Raw genomic sequence first — 21,354 nt, forward strand, 5'->3', positions numbered from 1 at the left:
TTTAAATTTTTTTTTTTTTTCCAGAGTTGAGGTCTTGCTATGTTGCCCAGGCTGGTCTTGAACTTCTCGGCTCAAGTGATTCCTCCGTCTCAGCCTTCCAAAGTGAGTCACCATGTCTGGCCTCCTTTTATTCTTGATCAAGACTCCCATTCTAGTACTCATTTTTCCCTTATTATAAAAAAAAGTCAATGTGCTGGGCGCGGTGGCTCATGCCTGTACTCCCAGCACTTTGGGAGGCAGAGGCAGGTGGATTGCTTAAGCCCAGGAGATCAAGACCAGCCTAGGCAACATGGAAAAACCCCATATCTATTTAAAAATGTAAAAATTAGCCAGGTATGGTGGCACACACCTGTAGTTCCAGCTATTTAAAAGGCTGAGGTGACCAGGAGTTTGAGGCAGCAGTGAGCCACGATTGGGCCACTGTACTCCAGTCTGGGTGACAGAGTGAGAACCTAGCCAAAAAAAAAGAAAAAAAAAAAGCCAGTAAATGTATAGATGTATGACCATATAAAATGAAAAGCACTTCCCTTTCCATACCCCTCTCTAGAGATAACAAGCTCCTTGTGTATCCTTCCAGACACTTACTGCATATACGAGCACCTCTTGTTTATTGAGATCATGTTATATACACTGTTCAGCACTTTGCTTTTTATTTTCTTTTACTTAATAAAGAAAATTGACGCCTTGTCTTATATGGATTTACTTTTTTTTCTTTTCAATGCAAATCTCAACTAACTTCCTTTTTTTTTCATTTGATAATTACTTAGTCTAGTAAATTTGATATTTACTCAGCCTAGCTCACTGTTGTAGGAGGGTCATCCACAGTAAATAATACAAATAAAGTACCTGCTGCCAAGGGGCTTACATTCTAGTAAGGGGGACATAAAATCAACCAATCATCCATCAATCAACAAAGAATAAATGAATGAAAGTAATTTCAAAGAGTGATAAGTGAACAATGAAAGGGAGCTGAACAATGAAAGGAAGTTGGGACAGGCATGGCCATTTTAGATTCAGGAGTCAGGAAAGGTGCCTCTGAGGAGGTGGAATATGAACCAAGACAGAATATATGAAGAAAGTTATGCAAAGAAGTGGGAGAATATTCCAGAAGAGAATACACAACCTGTCTGAAGGCTGAAGGCAAGAACAAGCTTGACGGTCTGAAGCTCACCACGATGGCCAGTTTGACCGGCAACAGTGAGCAAAGCACTGACTGATCCAAGGTGAAGTAGAAGAGGTAGATGGAGCCAGGTCAGTTGGGGACACTATTGGCAAATCTCAACTTTCTAAGAGAAGGTCTAGTATGGTGAGGAGGACAGCTGTCCTGGGAGCCTGAACCTCCTATTAGGGTAGCTGCAAAATCTTAGGGAAATCCCTTCACCCCTCCCTGGATCTCAGCTGTTTTTTCATCTATAAGGGACAGGGCTGGTGGGAAGAGAAGGAAATATATTGTGCTGGAGACTGAAGCTGAAGCACGGGACCCCTCCTGATCTAAGAGCTGTGTGATGGGCTAAATAATGGCCCCAAACGTGTCCACATCCTAATCCCCAGAATCAGTGGAGATGCAATCTTATGGCAAAAGGGACTTTGTAGATGTGATTAAGTGAAGGCTCTGGAGATGGGGAGATTATCCTGGATTATCCAGGTGGGCCCAACATAATGACACGGATCTTAATAAGAGGGAGTAGGTGGGTCAGAGTCAGAGAGAGAGGTGACCACAGAAGCAGTGCTCAGAACAATGGGAGCCTTGGGCCAAGAACATGGGCAGCCCCTAGAAGCTAGAAAAAGCAAGAAATGGATTCTCCCCTAAAGCCTCCAGAAGGACCAGCCCACCCATTTTAGCCACCGATGACAGACCTCTAGCACTAAGAAAACAAATGTACGTTACTGTAAGCCACTAAGTTTGTGGACATTTGTACAGCAGCAATCAAAAACAAATGCACGCTGCAACCACATGATTCTAAAATGCCTTGGAATCAAGTCAGTGAGTACTCGCCTGTGGTAGAAGTTAAGCAGAAAATGACAAGGAGAAAGCTCTGGGAGAAGCAGGAAGCTCTGTGGAAGGAAGGGGAAAATGGGACCTGGGGCTGCAGAGTTTGATGTGAGCTGGCTTCTCATCAGAGAGCCCATATAAACTATTAACATCTTCTATATTTAATGTTGGTCAAGCATCTGGCTTGGGGATGAGGGCCAAAGGGATGGAGGTGAAAAGCTCAGGGTCTGAAGACAGGAAACCTTCATTTTTCCCTCAAAATTTATGCTCTATAATTTTATTGTGTTCACCTTAAGGCAAGAATTTAGGCAAGTCCAAGCTAATAGGAGGCAACAGCTATCCCGGTTTGCCTAGGACTGGAGGGTCTCCTGGGATGCAGGACTTTCTATTTTAAAACCTAGGGTCTGGCGGGGCACCGTGGCTCACGCATGTAATCCCAGCACTTTGGGAGGCTGAGGCTGGTGGATCACCTGAGGTCAGGAGTTTGAGACCAGCCTGGCCAACATGGCAAAACCCCATCTCTCCTAAAAATACACAAATTAGCCAGGGGTATATAATCCTGGTGCATGCCTATAATCCCAGCTACTAGGGGCTGAGGCAGGAGAACTGCTTGAACTCATTTGTCCTCTGACTCCTGCACTAGAATGGAAGCTCTGCCAGGGAGGGATGCTGGTGTGACTTGTTCACTGCAGTGTCCCCCAGGGCTGAGAATAGTGCCTGACATACAATGGGCCAGCAGACTCTGTTGAATGAGAGACAGGCTTGGGTGTGTGCACATGTCAACAGAGGGGTGGAGACAGGAATGACTGCTAGGCCAAGGTGACTGAAGGCTAGAGATGATGGGATCCCATGCCCGGTGGTGAGAGGGAACTGACAAAGCCAGGAAGGGGACAGGTGTGAGGTCAGTGCATGTGGAGGTGGGTTTGGAAGTGTGACACTGAGGGATCAGTTTAGAGCTTCCATTTTCTGTGGAGAAGGAGTCCAGGTGGAAGGGGGAGTCAGAGACCCATGCAGCATGGAGAAAGTCTGAAATTTTCACCGTGAAGAGCTGACCAGAGAAACTCCAGCCTGCTCTGAGAGCCTTGGTAAACTCGTGACTGTGGAACTGACAGCGGTCTCAGCGAGCCTCCTGTGTGCCACTTCTCCAGCTGCAGGCACAAGAGAGAGAGGAGACATCAGTTTCATCCAGGGCTAAGGTCCTGCCAGGCAGCTCCCAGGAAGAGGTAGAAGGAGAAGGAAATTTGGATTGCTTGGCAAGATTGTTGCTGAAATGGTGGCCCAGTCTCAATGCTCGATACTGAGGGAAAAGAAAGGAAGGGGCTGAGAAACTGGAAGAGAGGAGAGCTGGGATCCTGGAGGAAGGAGATCTCCCCAGGGAGGGACTATGCTTGAAGCTGGAGGCAGCAATTCGAGGTGAGGGAAGAGGGGCAGTCCTGAGTGCTGACAAGAACCCGGGGTGTGTGCAGCAGGGCTGCGATGGTGAGGGGCCAGCATGTCATCTCACAGGATACAGCAGGGCTTAGGGACAAGAGGAAGACTCAAGCCACAGTCCTAAGAAATGCCAAAGTCCTTAAGAAGTGAGAGAACCTGGCTGGGCACACAGTGGCTCATGCCTGTAATCCTAGCACTTCAGGAGGCCAAGGCAGGAGGATCGCTTGAGGCCTGGAGTTCAAGACCCCCCTGGGCAACATAGTGAGACCCTGTCTCTACAAAGAATTTTGAAACAAAAGTAGCCAGGTGTGGTTGTGCATGCCTGTAGTCCCAGTTACATGGGAGGCTGAGACAGGAGGACTGCTTGAGCTCAGGAGGTTGACACTGCAATGAGCTATGATAACGCCACTTCACTCCAGCCTGGATGACAGAGTGAAATCCTATCTCTTAAAAAAAAAAAAAAAAAGATGGGCCGGGCACCATGGCTCATGCCTGTAATCTCAGCACTTTGGGAGGCTGAGAAGGGCAGATTGCCTGAGGTTGGGAGTTTGAGACTGGCCTGACTAACATGGAGAAACCCCATCTCCATAAAAAATAAATAAAAAAGCAAAAAAAAGATGAATAAAGAAAAGAATAGCTGAGCGTGGTGGCTCATGCCTATAATCCCAGTATTTTTGGAGTCTAAGGCGGGCCAATCACTTGAGGTCAGGAGTTCGAGACCAGCCTGGCCAACATGGTAAAGTTCCATGTACTAAAAGTACAAAAATTAGCTGGGCATGGTGGCATATGCCTATAGTCAGTCCCAGTTACTTGGGAGGCTAAGGCAGGAGAATCGCTTGAACCCGGGAGGTGGAGCCTGCAGTGAGCCAAGATTGCACCATTGTACTCCAGCCTGGGCAACAGAGCAAGACTCCATCTCAAAAGAAAAAAAAAAGAAGGAAAAAGAAAAATGAGAGAACGGAGAACGTGGCTGGGAAGTTAGGCAACATGTCAATGGGGAAGAGGTCAACAGAGTGATAAGAACCTTCAAGGAGCAAAGGTTTTATGGCGGGTGGAAGAGAAGTGGTCTGGAAGCTGCAGCGGAATCAAGAGAGACACAACCACATGACTTCTAGTCTTTCCAGCTCAAAAATTCTGACATATGCAAGTAGGGACAGACCCTTCCACTGTGGATCTAAAATCTGGCCCTAGCTTTTGAGGGCACTACTTTTGGCAGAACAAAAAAGCTTCCTCTTTTGGATTGACAAAATCTGCCTCCTGAGCTTCCCTATTGAAAAATGTCATCTCTGCTATCTCTTTGCCTTAAGGCAACTTACAAATTCACAGAAAAGCTGAAAAATATCCAGGTGTGCAGTCCGTACTGGTGAATAAGTGAGTTTCTGGAGAACACCCTCTGCATGAAGCTCAAAGGGGTTTGGCAAAAAAAATCCGAAGTGAGCCTGAGGTGGCACTGACTGCCTAGGGGGAATCCTGGTCCCATCACTTATTAGTAGGGGAACTTCCGTAAGTCCCGTAACTTCTTTGTGCTTCAGTTTCCTCAACTGTCAAATGGAGAAGTTAGACGACCTATTAACACTTTAGAGGCACTAACAGCATGATCGTTATTATTTGGAGTATGGGAATTTGCAAAGGGAGATTAGGCAGACCCTGTCTCATGCCTCCCAACATCCATTCCCCACTTCCTTCCTGATGACAGAAACCAAGCTTTGGCTGGGAATGGCTCAGCTAACCCTTTCCCAGCCTCCCTTAGCGTAGCCTCGTGGTCTAGTTCTGACCAATGAAGTCTCAATGCTGGATACTGAGGGAGAAGAAACAAAGGGGCTGAGAAACTGGAAGAGAGGAGAGCTGGGATCCTGGAGGAAGGAGATCTCCCCAGGGGAGAAATCTTCGGGGGAAGGAGGTGGGTTTCTTTTCTTTCTTTTTTTTTTTTGAAACAGTTTCGCTGTTATTGCCCAGGCTGGAGTGCAATGGCACGATTTCAACTCACTGCAACCTCCGCCTCCTGAGTTCAAGCGATTCTCCTGCCTCAGTCTCCCTAGTAGCTGGCATTACAGGCACCCACCACCACACCCAGCTAATTTTTGTATTTTTAGTAGAAACGGGGTTTCACTGTGTTGGCCAGGCTGGTCTCGAACGGCAAGGAGGGTTTCTGGGAAAACTTTTGCTTTGCTTTCTTGATAGGGAGCAAAGAGAGATTGGTGTGCTTATTCCCTCTTCTTCCTGCCTTGGATACAGAAGTGATGTTTGGAGCTGTGGCAATCATATCATAATCATGGGGCAAATGCCACTGCTCTAAGGTGTGGGGAAGAAAGGCAGAAGGAGCCTGGGTCCCCGACAGGGTAGACAGCGTAGGCGTGGGTGGCAGGGGATTGAGGGGGTGCGGTGCAGCTAAACGAAAGCAGGTGATCATCCACCTTTGCTGTTGTTATGTAAGAAAAGTAACTCTGAATTTGCATAACTACATTATTTGGGGTTTATGGTTAGTGATTGCTGGACACGGTTTCTAAGCTTAGAGTGCCTCCTATTTAAAGGTGACCCCTAGGAAAGCACAGCACATGCTAAATTCAGGTCATCCACTTCTCTTAGGTGATCTTAAGATATCAAAGGCTGAAGGCCCTAGCACGAACCCCATTTTTCCATTCCAAATAGAATGTAAAGGGTGGCACCCATTAGGAATAGCAGAACAACGTCAAGGTGTGCGGGAGGGCACCGTGGGACGCCTTGCCCAGCAAAGAGGAGATGCCACCCTCAGGGCTGAAAAGTGAGCAGATACTACCGCTTCCCCAAGCCTGGCCCTCAGCCCACGTTCTGCTGAGGAGGAGTCTCTGACAAAGTCAAGGAACGCTGTTCTGGCCGACAGCCACTGAACCTGGCTGTTTAATCTAATCGCTCACTCATAAAAATCACAGAGCCAGTTCTGAATTACGGTGGTGATGGTGAAGTTTAAGGTTGCTATGGCTCTTTTATGCCGATCACACCGCTTTGATCCAAAAGCTTTTTAAACAGCCTTAAACGAACTGAACGGTTGAATTTGGTGAGCTCCTCCGCTTCCCTTCCCTCCTGTCATCCAGCTGCCCGCCCCCAAGCATAGGGGAGAGGTTGGAAAAACGAGCTCTGAAATTGGAGTCTCATAAAAGCAAAACTGAGAACCGAAACAACAGTGATGGAGAAAGCCAGAAGATGATGAAAAAACAAAACAGGAGTCTCTCCTAGGCCGCGCCCACACGGGCTGGCCCGCTCGCTCGTCACTACCAACACCCCACCCCCTGCCCTCCGCCTGGGAGGGGCAGGAACGCGATTAGCCCGCTGCTTCCAGGCAGGTGATGAGGGCAGCTGGTCCCGCGGCCCTCCGCTAGCGGGCGGCGGGGGTCTGTCAGGCGCTCGGACCCTCCGAGGGTCCCACGCCCGCGCGCCCCGGGGCTCCGGGCCGCTACCCGCGCCTCACCTGCGCGCCCGGGCACCGGGGCCCTGCTGCCGGGCGGTGGCGCGGGCCTGGCTCCCGTCGCAGCCCCGGCCGCCCCCGCCGCCCCCCGCCCGGGAAGTCGCGAGCCGGTCCGGCCTTCCCCGCCCGCCTCCCGGCCCGCACTTACGCTCCACGTCGTGCAGCTTGGCCCGCTCCTCCTCCAGCTTGCCCTTGAGGCTCTCGGCCTCGCTCTTCAGCGACGCCAGCGTCTCGTTCTCGCGCAGCCCCTCGGTTGCCATCTTCGCGCGGGGACGCGGCGGGAAGGGAAGCAGAGAGCGGGGATGCGCTGAGCCGCGGCGGGCGCCGCTCCAGCCCCCTTTCCCGGCCCCGAGCGCCGCCCCGCGGCCCCGCCCTCTGCGATGACGCCAGCAGCTGCGGGCGCTGCAGCGGCGCCTGAGCCCCCCGACCTCGACACCTGGGCGCGCGCTCTGGCGCGGTGCCCGGGGCGACGTCCGCGTCAGCGCTGCCGCGCACGCTGTCCAGGAGAGGCGGGGAGTGCCACGCCCATTTTACCGGCGGGCAAACTGAGGCTCAGGGATACTGGGTGATTTGCCCGAGGACGCACACAGAGGGAAGGGCCAAGCCGGGATTCTAACTCAGAACTCCCCGCTTCTGGGGAGACCGGTGAGGTCCCCGCGACACGGCCCTCACATCCCCACGCCTCGGGTGCAGATCTCCGCTCTGTGGGACTTGATTGCGGGCCCGCGGCTCCCGCAGGCACAGAGAGGACGGGAGAGGAGTCGGCCATGAGGCTTGGCCGCAGGTAGCTGTAGTGCCACCCACTCAAGGAACCGGAGACCCTCTTCGTTTGTTAGCTAAATATGCAAAAATAAAACTAGTTCTGCCTCTGAGAAGGGGTCTCTGCGGCATTAGGAGGCCCACACTTAGTTTTTCTTTTCTTCACTCAGGAAGAAAGAAAAGAAGAAAGATTCCTGATTCTTCACTCCGGAATCAGGCCCTGGCCTGCGGGCGGTAAAAGGAGGTGGGCGGTGGGTCGGTGGCCGAGCAGGCTCAGACCTGGGGCTTCTGAGCCACGCCCAGGCACCTCCGACCCCTCACTTCTGAGGCCACCTCCTGCCCTTTAGAATGAAGGGCTGGTACAGTTCTCCCAGCATGCACGTGTACTCACTTCTGTCAGACTGAAGCATCCCCTCGCCCCAAGTGCCTGAGATGTGAGAGGCACTGTTCTAAGTGCTTTAATTCGCACTTGTTTCATCCTCACAGGAGTCACCTTGAATGGGCGCTCTTATCCCCACTTTACAGAAGAGCATACTGAGGCACAGAAAGGCTGAGTAATTACTCATGGGGCATTCTCCAAGAAAGAGGGAGAGACAGGATTTGAACCCAGACAGGCTGGCGCCATAGTCCTCTGGACTTTGGTGTGGATAATTCAACCCAAGCCTTCTCTTCTTTCCCTCCTCTGTGATCTTGCATGCGTTTGTGCGGAGAATGGGGAGACAGATCAAAATCACAAATTCTGGCGGGAACATCGCCAAGTAGAATCTTGGGTGCTGTCCCCACCTGTCTGTACCTGATCCCTCCCAGAGGAACCGTACTCCAGTTGCTGTCCCCGGCCCTCTTTGTCTGAGAAAAGTTCAACGTACTCGATATTAATCTGTACATAGTTGTTTTCAGGTTAAAGTCCGAGATCCTCAGTTTCCATATCTGTAAAAACTTCTTCACAGGATCTGCTTCATAGGATTGTGAGGAGAATTAAGTAAGATAGTGTGGGCCGGGCACAATGGCTCACACCTGTAATTCCAACACTTTGGGAGGCCGAGGCGGGTGGGTCATTTGAGGTCAGGAGTTCGGAACCAGCCTGACCAACATGGTGAAACCCTGTCTCTACTAAAAATACAAAAATTAGCCTGGCGTTGTGACACGTGCCTGTAATCCCAGCTACTCAGGAGGCTGAGACACAAGAATTGCTTGAACCCAGGAGTCAGAGACTGCAGTGAGCCAAGATCTCGCCACTGTGCTCCAGCCTGGGCGACAGAGCGAGACTCAAAAATAAAACAAAAAACAGAACAAAACAAAAGGTAAGATAGTATGGGTGAAGACTTCAGCAGATTTCTCCATACATAGCAGATGCTTATTTGCTGCTAGTTCTCTTTTCCGTTACCATTCGTGTGTGTGTGTGTGTGTGTGTGTGTGTGTGTGTATATATATTTTTGAGATGGAGTTTTGCTCTTGTTGCCCAGGCTAGAGTGCAATGGCGCCATCTTGGCTCACTGCAACCTCTACCTCCCGGGTTCAAGCAATTCTCCTGCCTCAGCCTCCTGAGTAGCTGGGATTACAGGCATGCGCCACCATCTCCGGCTAATTTTGTATTTTTAGTAGAGCCAGGGTTTCTCCATGTTGGTCAGGGTGGTTTCAAACTCCCGACCTCAGGTGATCCGCCCACCTCAGCTTCCCAAAGTGCTGGGATTACAGGCGTGAGTGACCGCACCTAGCCCCTATCCATATATTTGTTTGTCATTGTTTCTCAGTATTTAGCATAGTATTTGCATATAGTAGGTGCTCAGTTAATGCTAGTTTATTAAATGGATGTATAAAACAATGTATAAAATATATAAATCTTTATAAACTATGTTAAAAATGTATAACAAATGTTTATAAATGAATAAATATATAAATGATTTACATAAATACAATTATTTAAGTATAAGATAAAAATAAAGGATGGGCGTGGTGGCTCACACCTGTAATCCTAGCACTTTGGGAGGCTGAGGCAGGCAGATTGCCTGAGGTTGGGCATTCAAGACCACCCTGACCAACATGGAGAAACCTCATCTCTACTAAAAATACAAAAATTAGCTGGGTGTGGTGGTGCATGCCTGTGATCCCAGCTATTCAGGAGGCTGAGGCAGGAGAATCGCTTAAACCCGGGAGGCGGAGGTTGCGGTGAGCTGAGGTCACACCATTGCACTCCACTGTGGGCAACAAGAGCAAAACTTCGTCTCAAAAAATAAATAAATAAATAATTAAAAATAAAATATTACACCTGTCTGAGGGTTTGTAGAGCAAAAGGTTAAGAGCACAGGCTCTATCTAGAGCTGACTACCTGGGGGCAAATCCTGGCTCTGCCGTGTGGCCTGAGGGATTTACTTGTCTGTGCCTCAGGCTCCTCATCTGTAAATGGGGATAACACTTCCTTCAGACTCTGTACAGCATTCGGAGACAGCAGTGCATGGCACACAGTATGCATCTGTTACTATTACTAAGACTGCCTGATACACTTGAGTAGTTTACATGAGGTAATTTAAATGAGACACTGAGTCATGGGGGACACTGCTCACAAGGGCTATCTCAAGGGCCCCAGGCAAGGCAGCCTCTTCGCATCAGCCCCTTAGGCTGGCTCTGTTTTTTGCACCATTGCAGGATGTGTGTGTATAGTTCAGGGTCCTCCTGTCTGTGAAGACCTGAGGCACATGGTACTTCTCACTGGTGTGTTCCGGGGTTCTTTGTGTTAAGTAAACCTTGAACAGCCTCCAACCTATCTAAATTCTCTAGAGATGAGGCCATGGAACTTTTTTTTTTTGGCGATGGTGTCTTGCTCTGTCACCCAGGCTGGAGTGCAGTGGCACAATCTCAGCTCACTGCAACCTCTGCTTCCAGGTTCATGTGATTCTCGTGCCTCAGACTCCCAAGTAGCTGGGATTATAGACGTATGCCGCCAAGCCCGGCTAATTTTTTGTATATTAGTAGAGACAGGGTTTCACTGTGTTGTCCAGGCTGGTCTCGAACTCCTGAACTCAGGCAATCCGCAGGCCTCAGCCTCCCAAAGTGCTGGGATTACAGGTGTGAGCCACCACACCCAGCCAAGGCCATGGAACTTTTAATGGTTGGGCAGTCTGCCAAGTGCCTTCTTGTACTTTGGTGTTAACTCCAGCTAAGGAAGCCAGAGATCGGAAAAGTTGAAGTCAGCTACATTTCCACTGTGATTGAGGTATAGGGTCATTCCTATTCACGAAAAGGGCCCAGTGAGGGCTGTGTCTACATAATCCCAAACACTTGGATGAAAGGCCAGCTGTCAGTCATTGGATGTCTGCTCAGCTGAATGATGCTGTCTGAATATTTGGGAACCCCCAAGTAAAGAGTAGAAATTGTTATCAAAGTATTTCGATGCCATTGAAAGCAATGGCAAAAACCGCAATTACTGTTGCACCAACCTAATAATAAAGCTAGCCAGCAACTGTTCCCTGGAAGAGTACCGCCAGGCAGGGCCGCCATGTGAGGGAGAAACTATGTGCCACACAGGACTCAAAATGTGGGATTTTTTGGGTTTATTCTGCCTTCAGAGGAAGTTGTTTAAAAAGCAGAAGAGTTAGATTAATAAATAATGTGGAATGAGGGGGCGGATAAGGCCCCCAGAAAGCAGGATGGTTTTTTTGTTTTGGTTTTGGTTTTTTGAGATGGAGTCTCTGCTCTGCCACCAGGCTGGAGTGCAGTGGCAACGATCTTGGCTCACTGCAACCTCCGCCTCCTGGGTTCATGCGATGCTCCTGCTTCAGCCTCCCGAGTAGGTGTGACTACAGGTGCATGCCACCACGCCCAGCTAATTTTTGTAGTTTTAGTAGAGACGGGGTTTCACTATGTTGGCCAGGATGGTCTCGATCTCTTGACCTCGTGATCCACCCACTTCCACCTCCCAAAGTACTGGGATTCCAGGCGTGAGCCACCACGCCCGGACGCAGGTTTGTTTTTAAGAACTAAATGTCATCAGTTCTACAATTTGCAGAGCCAGGTTAGAACGTAGAATGTAGAAATATACTACAGGTGGAAGCCCATTACCCCTAGGCTGAAGACACATCAAAACTGCTATGCTGTGTCAAAGCTTTTTATGCCGCCCTGGGCTGTTTACTTGCTATCTGCTTTATGGGAATAATTTTTAATGTAATCACTCAGGGGTTACAAAGGAATCAGGAGGATAAAAAGTGCCTTTTCTTTTTCAGCTGGATAAAATGTAAAAGTCATCTTTCCTTTCTTTGATGTGTTATGGATTTTGTTGTTATTTAAGTATGTGGGGATTTCCTTCTGGGCTTTTCAGGAGGAGTGCTTTACCACTTTTCACCATGTGGGGGCTCTGCTCAGCTGCACTATTGAGCGCAGTTTTGCACGTTCGGAGGTAGGACTAATTCCTAGGCATTCAGTGATGCTGTGGGCATTTTTGCTGCAAGATGGTAAGAACTTAATTTCGTATACTTTGAAAAATTCAAAGATTTGTATTCCATCCCTAGTTTTTGTTGAAGGCTTAGGCCCAAGGAGTATTTTTGAGCTGAATTTTGCTCACTACTGAGGCCCTGTAAGATTCCATCTTCATTAGAGCTGGACCTACACACGACTGGGACCTGTCCTTGGAAAGATGCTCCCATACTGTTTATTTGCCAGGTTCTCTTTTAGCTTGATTGCCTGCCAAGCAGACTTGGAGAAGTCAGAAGAAAAAAAGTATTAGCCCTAAGAAATAATAAAAGCTAAAACATTTCTTGAGCACTTTCTTTGCTGGGTACCATTTAAAATAAGTTATCAAATGAAATAATTTGATCTTCATAAAACTCCTATGATGTAGGTGCTATTAGTATGTCTATTTGCAGATGGGAAAACAGACTTCAGGAGAGAGGTGAGAACCTCCTTCCTTGCACACCACTAACTAGGAACATAAATAGGATTTGGACCCAGGCAGTCAGACACCATAGTCCACACCCCGGACCTCTGTGCTACACTGCCTCACCAAGCCCAGGCATACTGAAAAGTGTGTGTCATATACACTGATTCTATGGCAACTCATCTGTCACAGGACTCTCGTTTGACTAAGACAGGTAACTAAAATTTTTTTAAGTGGCACTTACGATTTCTGCACATGTTGAACAGTAGCTGAGTTGCTGAGATTTCTTGAAAACTGGTCTCAGAGCTCTTTGTTTGAAACATTTGTCACATGAGCCAAATACATTAACTAGGAAGGTCTGATCACACATCTTTCACCCAAGATGAAGCTGAAAAAAAATGAAAAGAAGGGAGGGTGTGTGAGAAAAGCAATGGTTTTAGCTTTCTAAAACCTCTTCTTGCTTGAACCATGGTAGCTATTCAAATGTCTACATGTGGGATGCAGTTAATTTATCACCTTTCAACTATTACAACACGCTGGGTCAATACAACTCATTTATTTAATCAGTTAGAAAGCATCAGACAATAGGTTTTCTGAACTTAACATGTCTAACCGGTTTTTTGGCAGCTGGTAGACAGAGTCAGGATTGATCCTTGTAGCGCAATATCAATTCTGTGGGGTTTCACAGTGGAAAACGTCGTTGTAATGGATGCTATAATTTAAAACTTTTAAAAACATTCCTCCCCTCAGGGTGAACTTTTAGAGTAAAGATAAGGGTCAGCAAATGGTGGAGCCTGACCCCAACCAAAGCCAGGAGGCCAAGTGTGGTGTGGGTTCCCTGCAAGACAAGCACCCACTTATTAAACATTTGACAGCCACAGACCCAAGGTCCCTGCCTGTTCACAGGGAAGTCAACAGACGGGCCCAGGCCGCTGCAGGGAGGCAGCCTTGAGGCAGCACAAGCATCTAGTGGTTAAAGGGACAGGCTCTGGCTGCCTGGTCCCGGCCTGCCACTGAGTCTAGTCACCTGACCTCTCTGAAGTTTGGTTTTGCTAATCTATCTTTTTTTTTTTTTTTTTTTTTTTTTATTAAATGAGATGGAGTTTCGCTCTTGTTACCCAGGCTGGAGTGCAATGGCGCGATCTCGGCTCACCGCAGCCTCCGCCTCCTGGGTTCAGGCAATTCTCCTGCCTCAGCCTCCTGAGCAGCTGGGATTACAGGCACGCGCCACCATGCCCAGCTAATTTTTTGTATTTTTAAATAGAGACGGGGTTTCACCATGTTGACCAGGATGGTCTCGATCTCTTGACCTCGTGATCCACCCGCCTCGGCCTCCCAAAGTGCTGGGATTACAGGCGTGAGCCACTGCGCCCAGCCTGGTTTTGCTAATCTATCAAGTGGAGATCTTAAAACCTACCCTTCTGGGGTTGTCAGGAGAATAAGAGTCAGTGCGTAAAGCACGTAGCTCAAGGCCAGTAATACAGGGAGTGCGCCAGCAAGGTCGTGCTGCTTCGAGTGGCAGCAGTGGTACGAACAATGGCTGCCTTGGAAAAGAGGGACAGGGGCAGGGGCAGGGTGAGGGGGGATGCCAAGGAAAGAATGAGAGGAGCCTATGGCAGTGGTTCAGGCAAGATGCGAGGAAGTCCTGGACTAAGGGTGAGAAAGTAACTTAATGCAAGTCCTTTCAAATTGTCAGGCCCAGGGAGACATGAAAATGAGACAGCAATCACATTCTAGTGCCCACTTTGAGCGATGTATTCATCTCTTTTTTTTTTCTTTTAGACAGAGTATCTCTCTGTCACCCAGGCTGGAGTGCAGTGGCCTAGCAAACATGGCAAAACCCTTGGCTCACTGCAACCTCCGTCTCCCGGGTTTAAGCGATTTTCCTGCCTCAGCCTCCCAAGTAGTTGGGATTACAGGCATGCACCACTATGCCAGACTAATTTTTGTATTTTCAGTACAGACAAGGTTTTGCCATGTTTGCTAGGCTGGTCTTGAACTCCTGACCTCAAGTGATCCGCCCACCTCAGCCCTCCCAAAGTGCTGGGATTATAGCCGTGAACTACCACACCTGGCCTCATCTCTTCAAACTGCTTGCTATTGGCACAAGTAGCTAAGAATAACCTAATAATGCCACACTGAACACTATAACCCACACCCTGTAGTGTAACAATGTATAGCCAATCACTCATCTATGTTATTTCTGTAAACCAATGAGAATTCCTGACAACCTCATATCAGCCCACTCCCTGTCCCCCTTTTTGCCTTTAAAAAATGGCTTGTCACTTTGGGAGGCCGAGGCGGGTGAATCATGAGGTCAAGAGATCGAGACCATACTGGTCAACATGGTGAAACCCCGTCTCTACTAAAAGTACAAAAAAATTAACTGGGCATGGTGGCACATGCCTGTAATCCCAGCTACTCAGGAGGCTGAGGCAGAAGAATTGCCTGAACCCAGGAGGCGGAGGTTGTGGTGAGCTGAGATCATGCCATTGCACTGCAGCCTGGGTAACAAGAGAGAAACTCCATCTCAAAAAAAAAAAAAAAAAAAAAAATGGCTTGTAACAAAGGCCAAACAGAGATCATGTCCAAGGGTACTTGGGTCTGAGCCATTCAGGCATCTGTCCTCACTTTGGCTCAAGTAAACTCCTTAAATCTTGTTTTGTGCTACAACTTCTTCCTTTTAGGTCCACAAAGCAATGTAGTGGATGGACTTGGACCATGCTTAGGAAAAAGAAGGACAAGGAACTGGACTTGGTGTGTGGGGTCCAGGAGAGGGAGGTGTCAGTGCTGTGGCCTAGATTTCTTTGGGAGACCAAGGGGTTCTGGTTGCCATTGTTGGTGATGAGAACAAAGCAGTTAATGGGGAAGGGAGCAGCCGGTGAGTCCCTGTCAATTTGGCAGGTGTTCCAAAGAGTGAGCTTCGTCAAGATTCAAAGAAATGACCCCCTGAACATAAAGATATTTGGGGGCACTGGTCTGAATATTCCTTTTTTTTTTTTGGAGATGGAGTCTCACTCTGTCACCAGGCTGGAGCGCAGTGGTGTGGTTTCGGCTCACTACAACCTCTTCCTCCTGGGTTCAAGTGATTCTCCCACCTCAGTCTCCTGAGTAGCTGGGACTACAGGTATGCACCACCACATTCAGCTAATTTTTGTATTTTTAGTAGAGACGGGTTTTCACCATGTTGGCCAGGCTGGTCTCGAACTCCTGACCTCATGATTTGCCCACTTCAGCCTCCCAAAGTGCTGAGATTACAGGTATGAGCCACTGCGCCCAGCTAAGGCCTTATGGGGAAGCCCCCCACCTTTTTTGTTTTTTCTGAGATGGAGTCTCACTCTGTCCCCCAGGCTGGAGTGCAGTGGCGCAATCTCGGCTCATTACAACCTCCACCTCCCAAGTTCAAGCAGTTCTGTGCCTCAGCCTCCCGAGTAGCTGGGATTACAGATGCCCACCACCACGCCCGGCTAATTTTTTTGCATTTTTAGTAGAGATGGGGTTTCACCATGTTGGTCAGGCTAGTCTTGAATTCCTGACCTCATGATCCAACCGCCTTGACCTCCCAAAGTGCTGGGATTACAGGCGTGAGCCACCGCACCCAGCCTGGTCTGAATATTTCAAGAGTCAAATCCGAGAGGGATACATTTATGGGGAGGTGACAGTGGGGACATTTCTGATAAGGAACATCTGCCATGTGGAGCCCACCCTGGGGCTGGAGAGAGAATGGGGAGCTCATGAGTTGGGCTGAGCTCCTACAGCGAAGGGGCGGCCAGCACAGTTCCAGAGACTTCTAGGCAACAAAGGCATAAAGGGCACCCCTTTGGGTCAACAGCTCACAAGGAAACCAGCTACCAACTGCCTCAGAGTGTCCAGCCCTCGCCTCTCAAAACTACCCTGGGAGGGAGGCAGGACATCTGTGTTGCACCTGAGGGAAAGCAGGAAGATTAAGCAAGTTCAAGGTCAGTGGCAGAGCTGAGTCTGTAAGTAGTGTGAATACACACTTTGGAACACTCCTTCCAAGCCAGCATGGTCAAGCTGCATGGTTTTGTCACAAAAGGTGAGTTAACAAGAAAGGGCCTGCCCTGAAGAGCCTGGCCCACCGTGGGGCTTGGTGACTGTTGCACCCCCCTCCCCCGCCCTGTAAAGGCGGCCAGTAGCAAGGTCGGGCTGAGCACTCCCAGTAATTGCATTAGGACGGTGAGCCACGAGCTGTTAAGGGAGCCGCGTCATCCATGTGGATTATTCCAGCATTTGTGCTTCCAGAAGTAGGTCAGAGAGAGAGAAGGGACGGCAGGAAAACAAACCAGGTTAAGAGATTGCTGTGTTCTGGAGAAGAGGAAGTGAGCTCCAGACAGAAGAGCAGCTACAGGAACAGAGGGCGAGAGGAAGCCACGGCACCAAGTGGAGGAGGAATGAAGGATGGCTGGGAGGCACGGGAGAGAAAGACAGGTAGAAAAGAGGGCCGATGCTCCGTATCTAGAGAGAGGCAAGGTTTTTCTTTTCAAATTACATTTTGAATTTTTTCAAATTATAAAAGATGCTTATAAGGTTCATTATAAATAACTGGAAACAGAGGGCTGAGCGTGGTGGCTCACACCTATAATCCCATCACTTTGGGAGGCCGAGGTGGGTGGACCACTTGAGGCCAGGAGTTTGAGACCAGTCTGACCAACATGGTAAAACCCTCTCTCTACTGAAAATATAAAAATTAGCCCCGCGTTGTGGCACACACCTGTAATCCCAGCTACTCGGGAGGCTGAGGCAGAAGAATTACTTGAACCTGGGAGGCAGAGGTTGCAGTGAGCCGAGATCACGCAACTGTACTGCAGACTGGGTGACACAGTGAGACTCTGTCTCAAAAATAAATAAATAAATAAACAACTGGAAACAGAAGGACAAGAAGAGGTGAAAGTGATCGTCCACATGCCCTACACCAACAAATAACTGGCCTGCTGGCATGTTATGTTTTCTTCTAGTGTCTTTAGAAGGTTATATGTGTGCATCTTTTTAAAAATTGGAATTGTATGCCATATACTATTTTAACTTACGTAATAGCATTTTCATCTTCATGTCATTGCATATTCCTGGAAAACACCATTTTTTAACGGAGACTCCGATTTTTGAGTCATAAGTCATATCACATAGCTAGCATTTTAGACCTGACTGGTTAAACATGGGCAAGCTACAAACTAAATTTGAAGCATTTTTAAACGTAGATGTCATACATATGCATTGTAGAAAGTTTGCGGCGGGGGAAGGTGTAAGGAAGAAGATAATCACCTATAATCCCACCACTCAGAGAAACTTCTTTTTACATTTGGGTGTATGCAAGAATAGATTTGAGATCACTGAGGTCATACTGTTCATTATACTGATTACGTTTCCATATCTTGATGCTTTTCACTTAGTATTTATATCACGAGCTAAATTTAATTTTAGTACATTCTGTCGTATTGTCAATAATCCTTTTTATGATAAGGAAATTTTTCACAGCTAGAGCCAGTGTTTCGATGAGCATTTTGATAAGAAAGACCAAAATGCCCCGTTTAACAAGTTTTGACATGAAGTTGCTCTGCAGTAGGAGTTCATAGACCTTCTCGAACCTTCCCCTAATAACCTTATGCCAAGCAGACTTTCTTTGATATCTATTTTACCTAAATGTATGGCTTAAAAATTCCCACAGAAATACATGTTTATTTTAAAAAGAACCAATACCAGATGAGAAAGTGAAACCTGAACCCCCACCACACGCACTGCATTCTCACTGCCCTTATGTAGTTTGTTGTTTCTTCTTCCAGACTTTTCTGGCACAAACACGAAGATACAGCTTTGGTAGTCACGCAAATCGGGTTGCTTGCTTTCTTCATCTAGCTTATTCTGTTGATACTTAGAGATCTACCTTTTTTGGTAATAGGTGCAGCATTATTCTATACTATGGAGTGTCATAATTTATTAAACCAACTTCCTGTGTTTGGATACATAGGGCATATCCAGTTTTTACTTTGAAAATAATGCTTCATTAACTCAATTAAAAATGGACAAAAGGACCTTCATACATTGCTGGTGGGAAGGTAAAATGGGGTAGTTTTCCAATGGTACAGCTGTGGGAAACGGTTTGGCAGTTATTCAAAACATTTAATATATAGCTGTTACCATATGACCCCACAATCCTACTTCTAGATATATACCCAGGATAACATTACAGGTGTGGTGGCTCACACCTGTAATCCCAGTACTTTGAGAGGCCAAGGTGGACGGATCACCTGAGATCAGGAGTTTAGACCAGCCTGGGCAACATGGTGAAACCCCATCTCTACTACACAAAAATTAGCTGAGTGTGGTAGCAGGCACCTGTAACCCCAGCTGCTTGGGAGGCTGAGACATGAGAATCGCTTGAACTTGCGGGGGCGGAGGTTGCAGTGAGCCGAGATTGTGCCACTGCACTCCAGCCTGGGCAACACAGTGAGACTCCGTCTCAAAAAAAAAAAAAGGAATGAAAAAAGAAAATTTATGTTCACATAAAAAATGTAGCTACAAATGTTCATGGCAGCATTATTAGCCAAAAGTGAAAGCAACTCAAGTGTCCACCAACTGACAAATGAATAAACGAAATGTCTATCCTCCAGTAGACTGCTATTCAGCAATATAAAGAATGAAGTTCTGACACATGCTACAACATGATCAAACTTGAAAAACACTATCCCATGAAAGAAGCCAGACACAAAAGGCCACATATTATATAATTTCACTGATGTGAAGTGTATAGGATCAGCAAATCCAGAGAGACAGGAAGCAGATGAATAGTTGCAAGGTGGAGGGAAGAGGGAACAAGGGGGAAGGAGGGAATTGGGATGGGAGTGACTGCTTAATGGGTATGAGATTTCTTTTTTGGGGTGATGAAAATACTCTGGAATTAGTGGCAATGGTTGCAAACCCTTGTAAATAAACTAAAAAACCACTGAAATATATGTTTTTAAGTGATGGGTTTTAAAATGTGAAACTAAATGTGTGGACATCATATCTCAATAAAGATTTTTTTTTTAACCGGACAAAAGGCTTGCACAGTCACTTCACAAATGAGGACACTTACATGGTCAATAAACCTATAAAAGCTGTTCATTATCATTAGTCATCAGAGAAATACAAAGTCAGACTATGACGTGATACAACTACTTATCCATCAGAAAACTTACAAAGCCTGACAACACAAAGCGTGGGCAAGGATGCAGAGCCTGGAACTGCCTTTCTCTGCTGGTGGGAGTAGAAGTCGGTATAACCACTGCAGAAAACTGGTCAATAGGACCCACTGAAGTGAAATGCATATATTCTGTGACCAAGCAATTCTACTCCTGCATACATACACCACAGAAAATAATGCTTATTTCCTAAAAGCAAAACAAAACAACCCATAAAGCTCATAGCAGCTTTATTCACAGAAGGCCTAAACTAGAAAGACCCAAATGTTCACTAGTTGTTGACTCAACTGTGAAATGGGCATAGAATAATAAAGAACAAACCGATACACACAACAACGTGGACGTATCTCAGACTTAAAACTACAAAAACCTCTTTCTAACTCCATACACTGTATTCAGAGGCTTTCATTGTCATGTGTCACCTGTATCAAATTTTAAAACTGATTTGGTAATTTTAAGCATGTTTAATTTCTTTCCTGATGCCAACATTAATGTAAAAACACTTTACTATTTCAAAATAAATTCATGTGCATTGTAGAAGAGTTAGATTCAACAGATTAACAACAAAACCCCCTCACCTGTGCTCCCGCCGCACAGAAAGACCTGCTAACACTGTGGCCTGGACTCATCTGGATGCTTTTCTAAGCATTTCAAAAGGTAGGTCAGCATGCACATACCTTCTGGAGTCAGCACTGGGAGCCGCAGGGCAGACGGTGAGAGGTGAGGACTAGCAGCCTGAGGTGCTTGGGTGTCAAGCACCTTGCCCACCGGCTAATCTCCTTATCTTCTCAGCCTGCTTCCTTCCTCCACTGCACTTCCATGCTCCCTCCTGGGCGCGTGCTGCCATCTGCATCCCTCACTCACCCCTGGAACCTTCTGCTCAGCCCCGCTGCGGAGGGACACCTTGGCAGGTTTGACCTCTGTGTCTGCGCCCTCACTGAGCAACCCTCACAGTGACCTGGGCTGTTGTTCTTAACATTTCTCTATTTTGGTCTCCTTGTCACTGACAGCTTTGTAGAACTGATCAGGACTGTGAGGTGAGTGCCTGCCTCTTCCCATTCTTCCATGTATAAACTCCTCAGCCTCCACGGGTCTCCCTGTCCCCACCACGACCTACTTTTTCCCATGGTCGACTCCCCACCACACACACAGCGTCCTCCAACAGGACTTTGCTTCTTCAGTTCTCTTCCACCTCATCAGCAGCAGGATGAAGGCAGGGATGTGGATGTGTTACCTGCCCTCTGGGGCTCACAGGCCAACAGAGGAAATGGGCGACATTTCTGGCTTCCAGCCCAGGGTTAAGTGCTGTGAAACAGGCATGAACCCTGAGTTATGGAAGCCAAAAATCAACAGTAATGGCTTCTCATGGTGTGGGGAAGGTCTAGAAAGGGCATGGAAGCCACAGCTCAGGATCAGAAACCCAGCCAATTCTCTGCCAAGTAGCTCTTCATTCTGACACAGTGTGGAAGCCCCCTGGAGACACAGCCTGAGCCAGCACTTATGACATGTTTAGTTCCTCTCTAAACATTTTAATATACTTTAAATGAGATATTATGAATGTATAAAGATTCTAGCATCTTTCAGTATGCCCCTAAAGAAAGGCATAAAACTTGTGCACTTAAGACACATCATCTCCTCACAATGAAAGAATCTGACCCAATTCATT

At 47.5% G+C, this 21,354-nt stretch overlaps 1 protein-coding gene across 1 annotated transcript in view; it reads right to left on the reverse strand.

Annotated features, from left to right (window-relative positions):
* The window catches only part of GNB5 (G protein subunit beta 5), a 63,505-nt gene extending 43,059 nt beyond the window's left edge, over positions 1-20,446 (reverse strand). The window contains exons 1-3 of the mRNA XM_012442197.3: positions 20,366-20,446; positions 12,737-12,880; positions 7,015-7,126 (exon numbers count right to left, since the gene is read on the reverse strand). Of these exons, the coding sequence (XP_012297620.1) occupies positions 7,015-7,126; positions 12,737-12,862 (238 nt within the window). The 5' untranslated portion in view covers positions 12,863-12,880; positions 20,366-20,446. The remainder of the gene's footprint in view (positions 1-7,014; positions 7,127-12,736; positions 12,881-20,365) is intronic.
* Positions 20,447-21,354: the final 908 nt, after the last annotated feature.

Source organism: Aotus nancymaae, unplaced genomic scaffold (genome assembly GCF_030222135.1).
Source record: "Aotus nancymaae isolate 86718 unplaced genomic scaffold, 86718_ANA_hifiasm-v0.15.2.pri h1tg000062l, whole genome shotgun sequence".
Taxonomy (NCBI): domain Eukaryota; kingdom Metazoa; phylum Chordata; class Mammalia; order Primates; family Aotidae; genus Aotus; species Aotus nancymaae.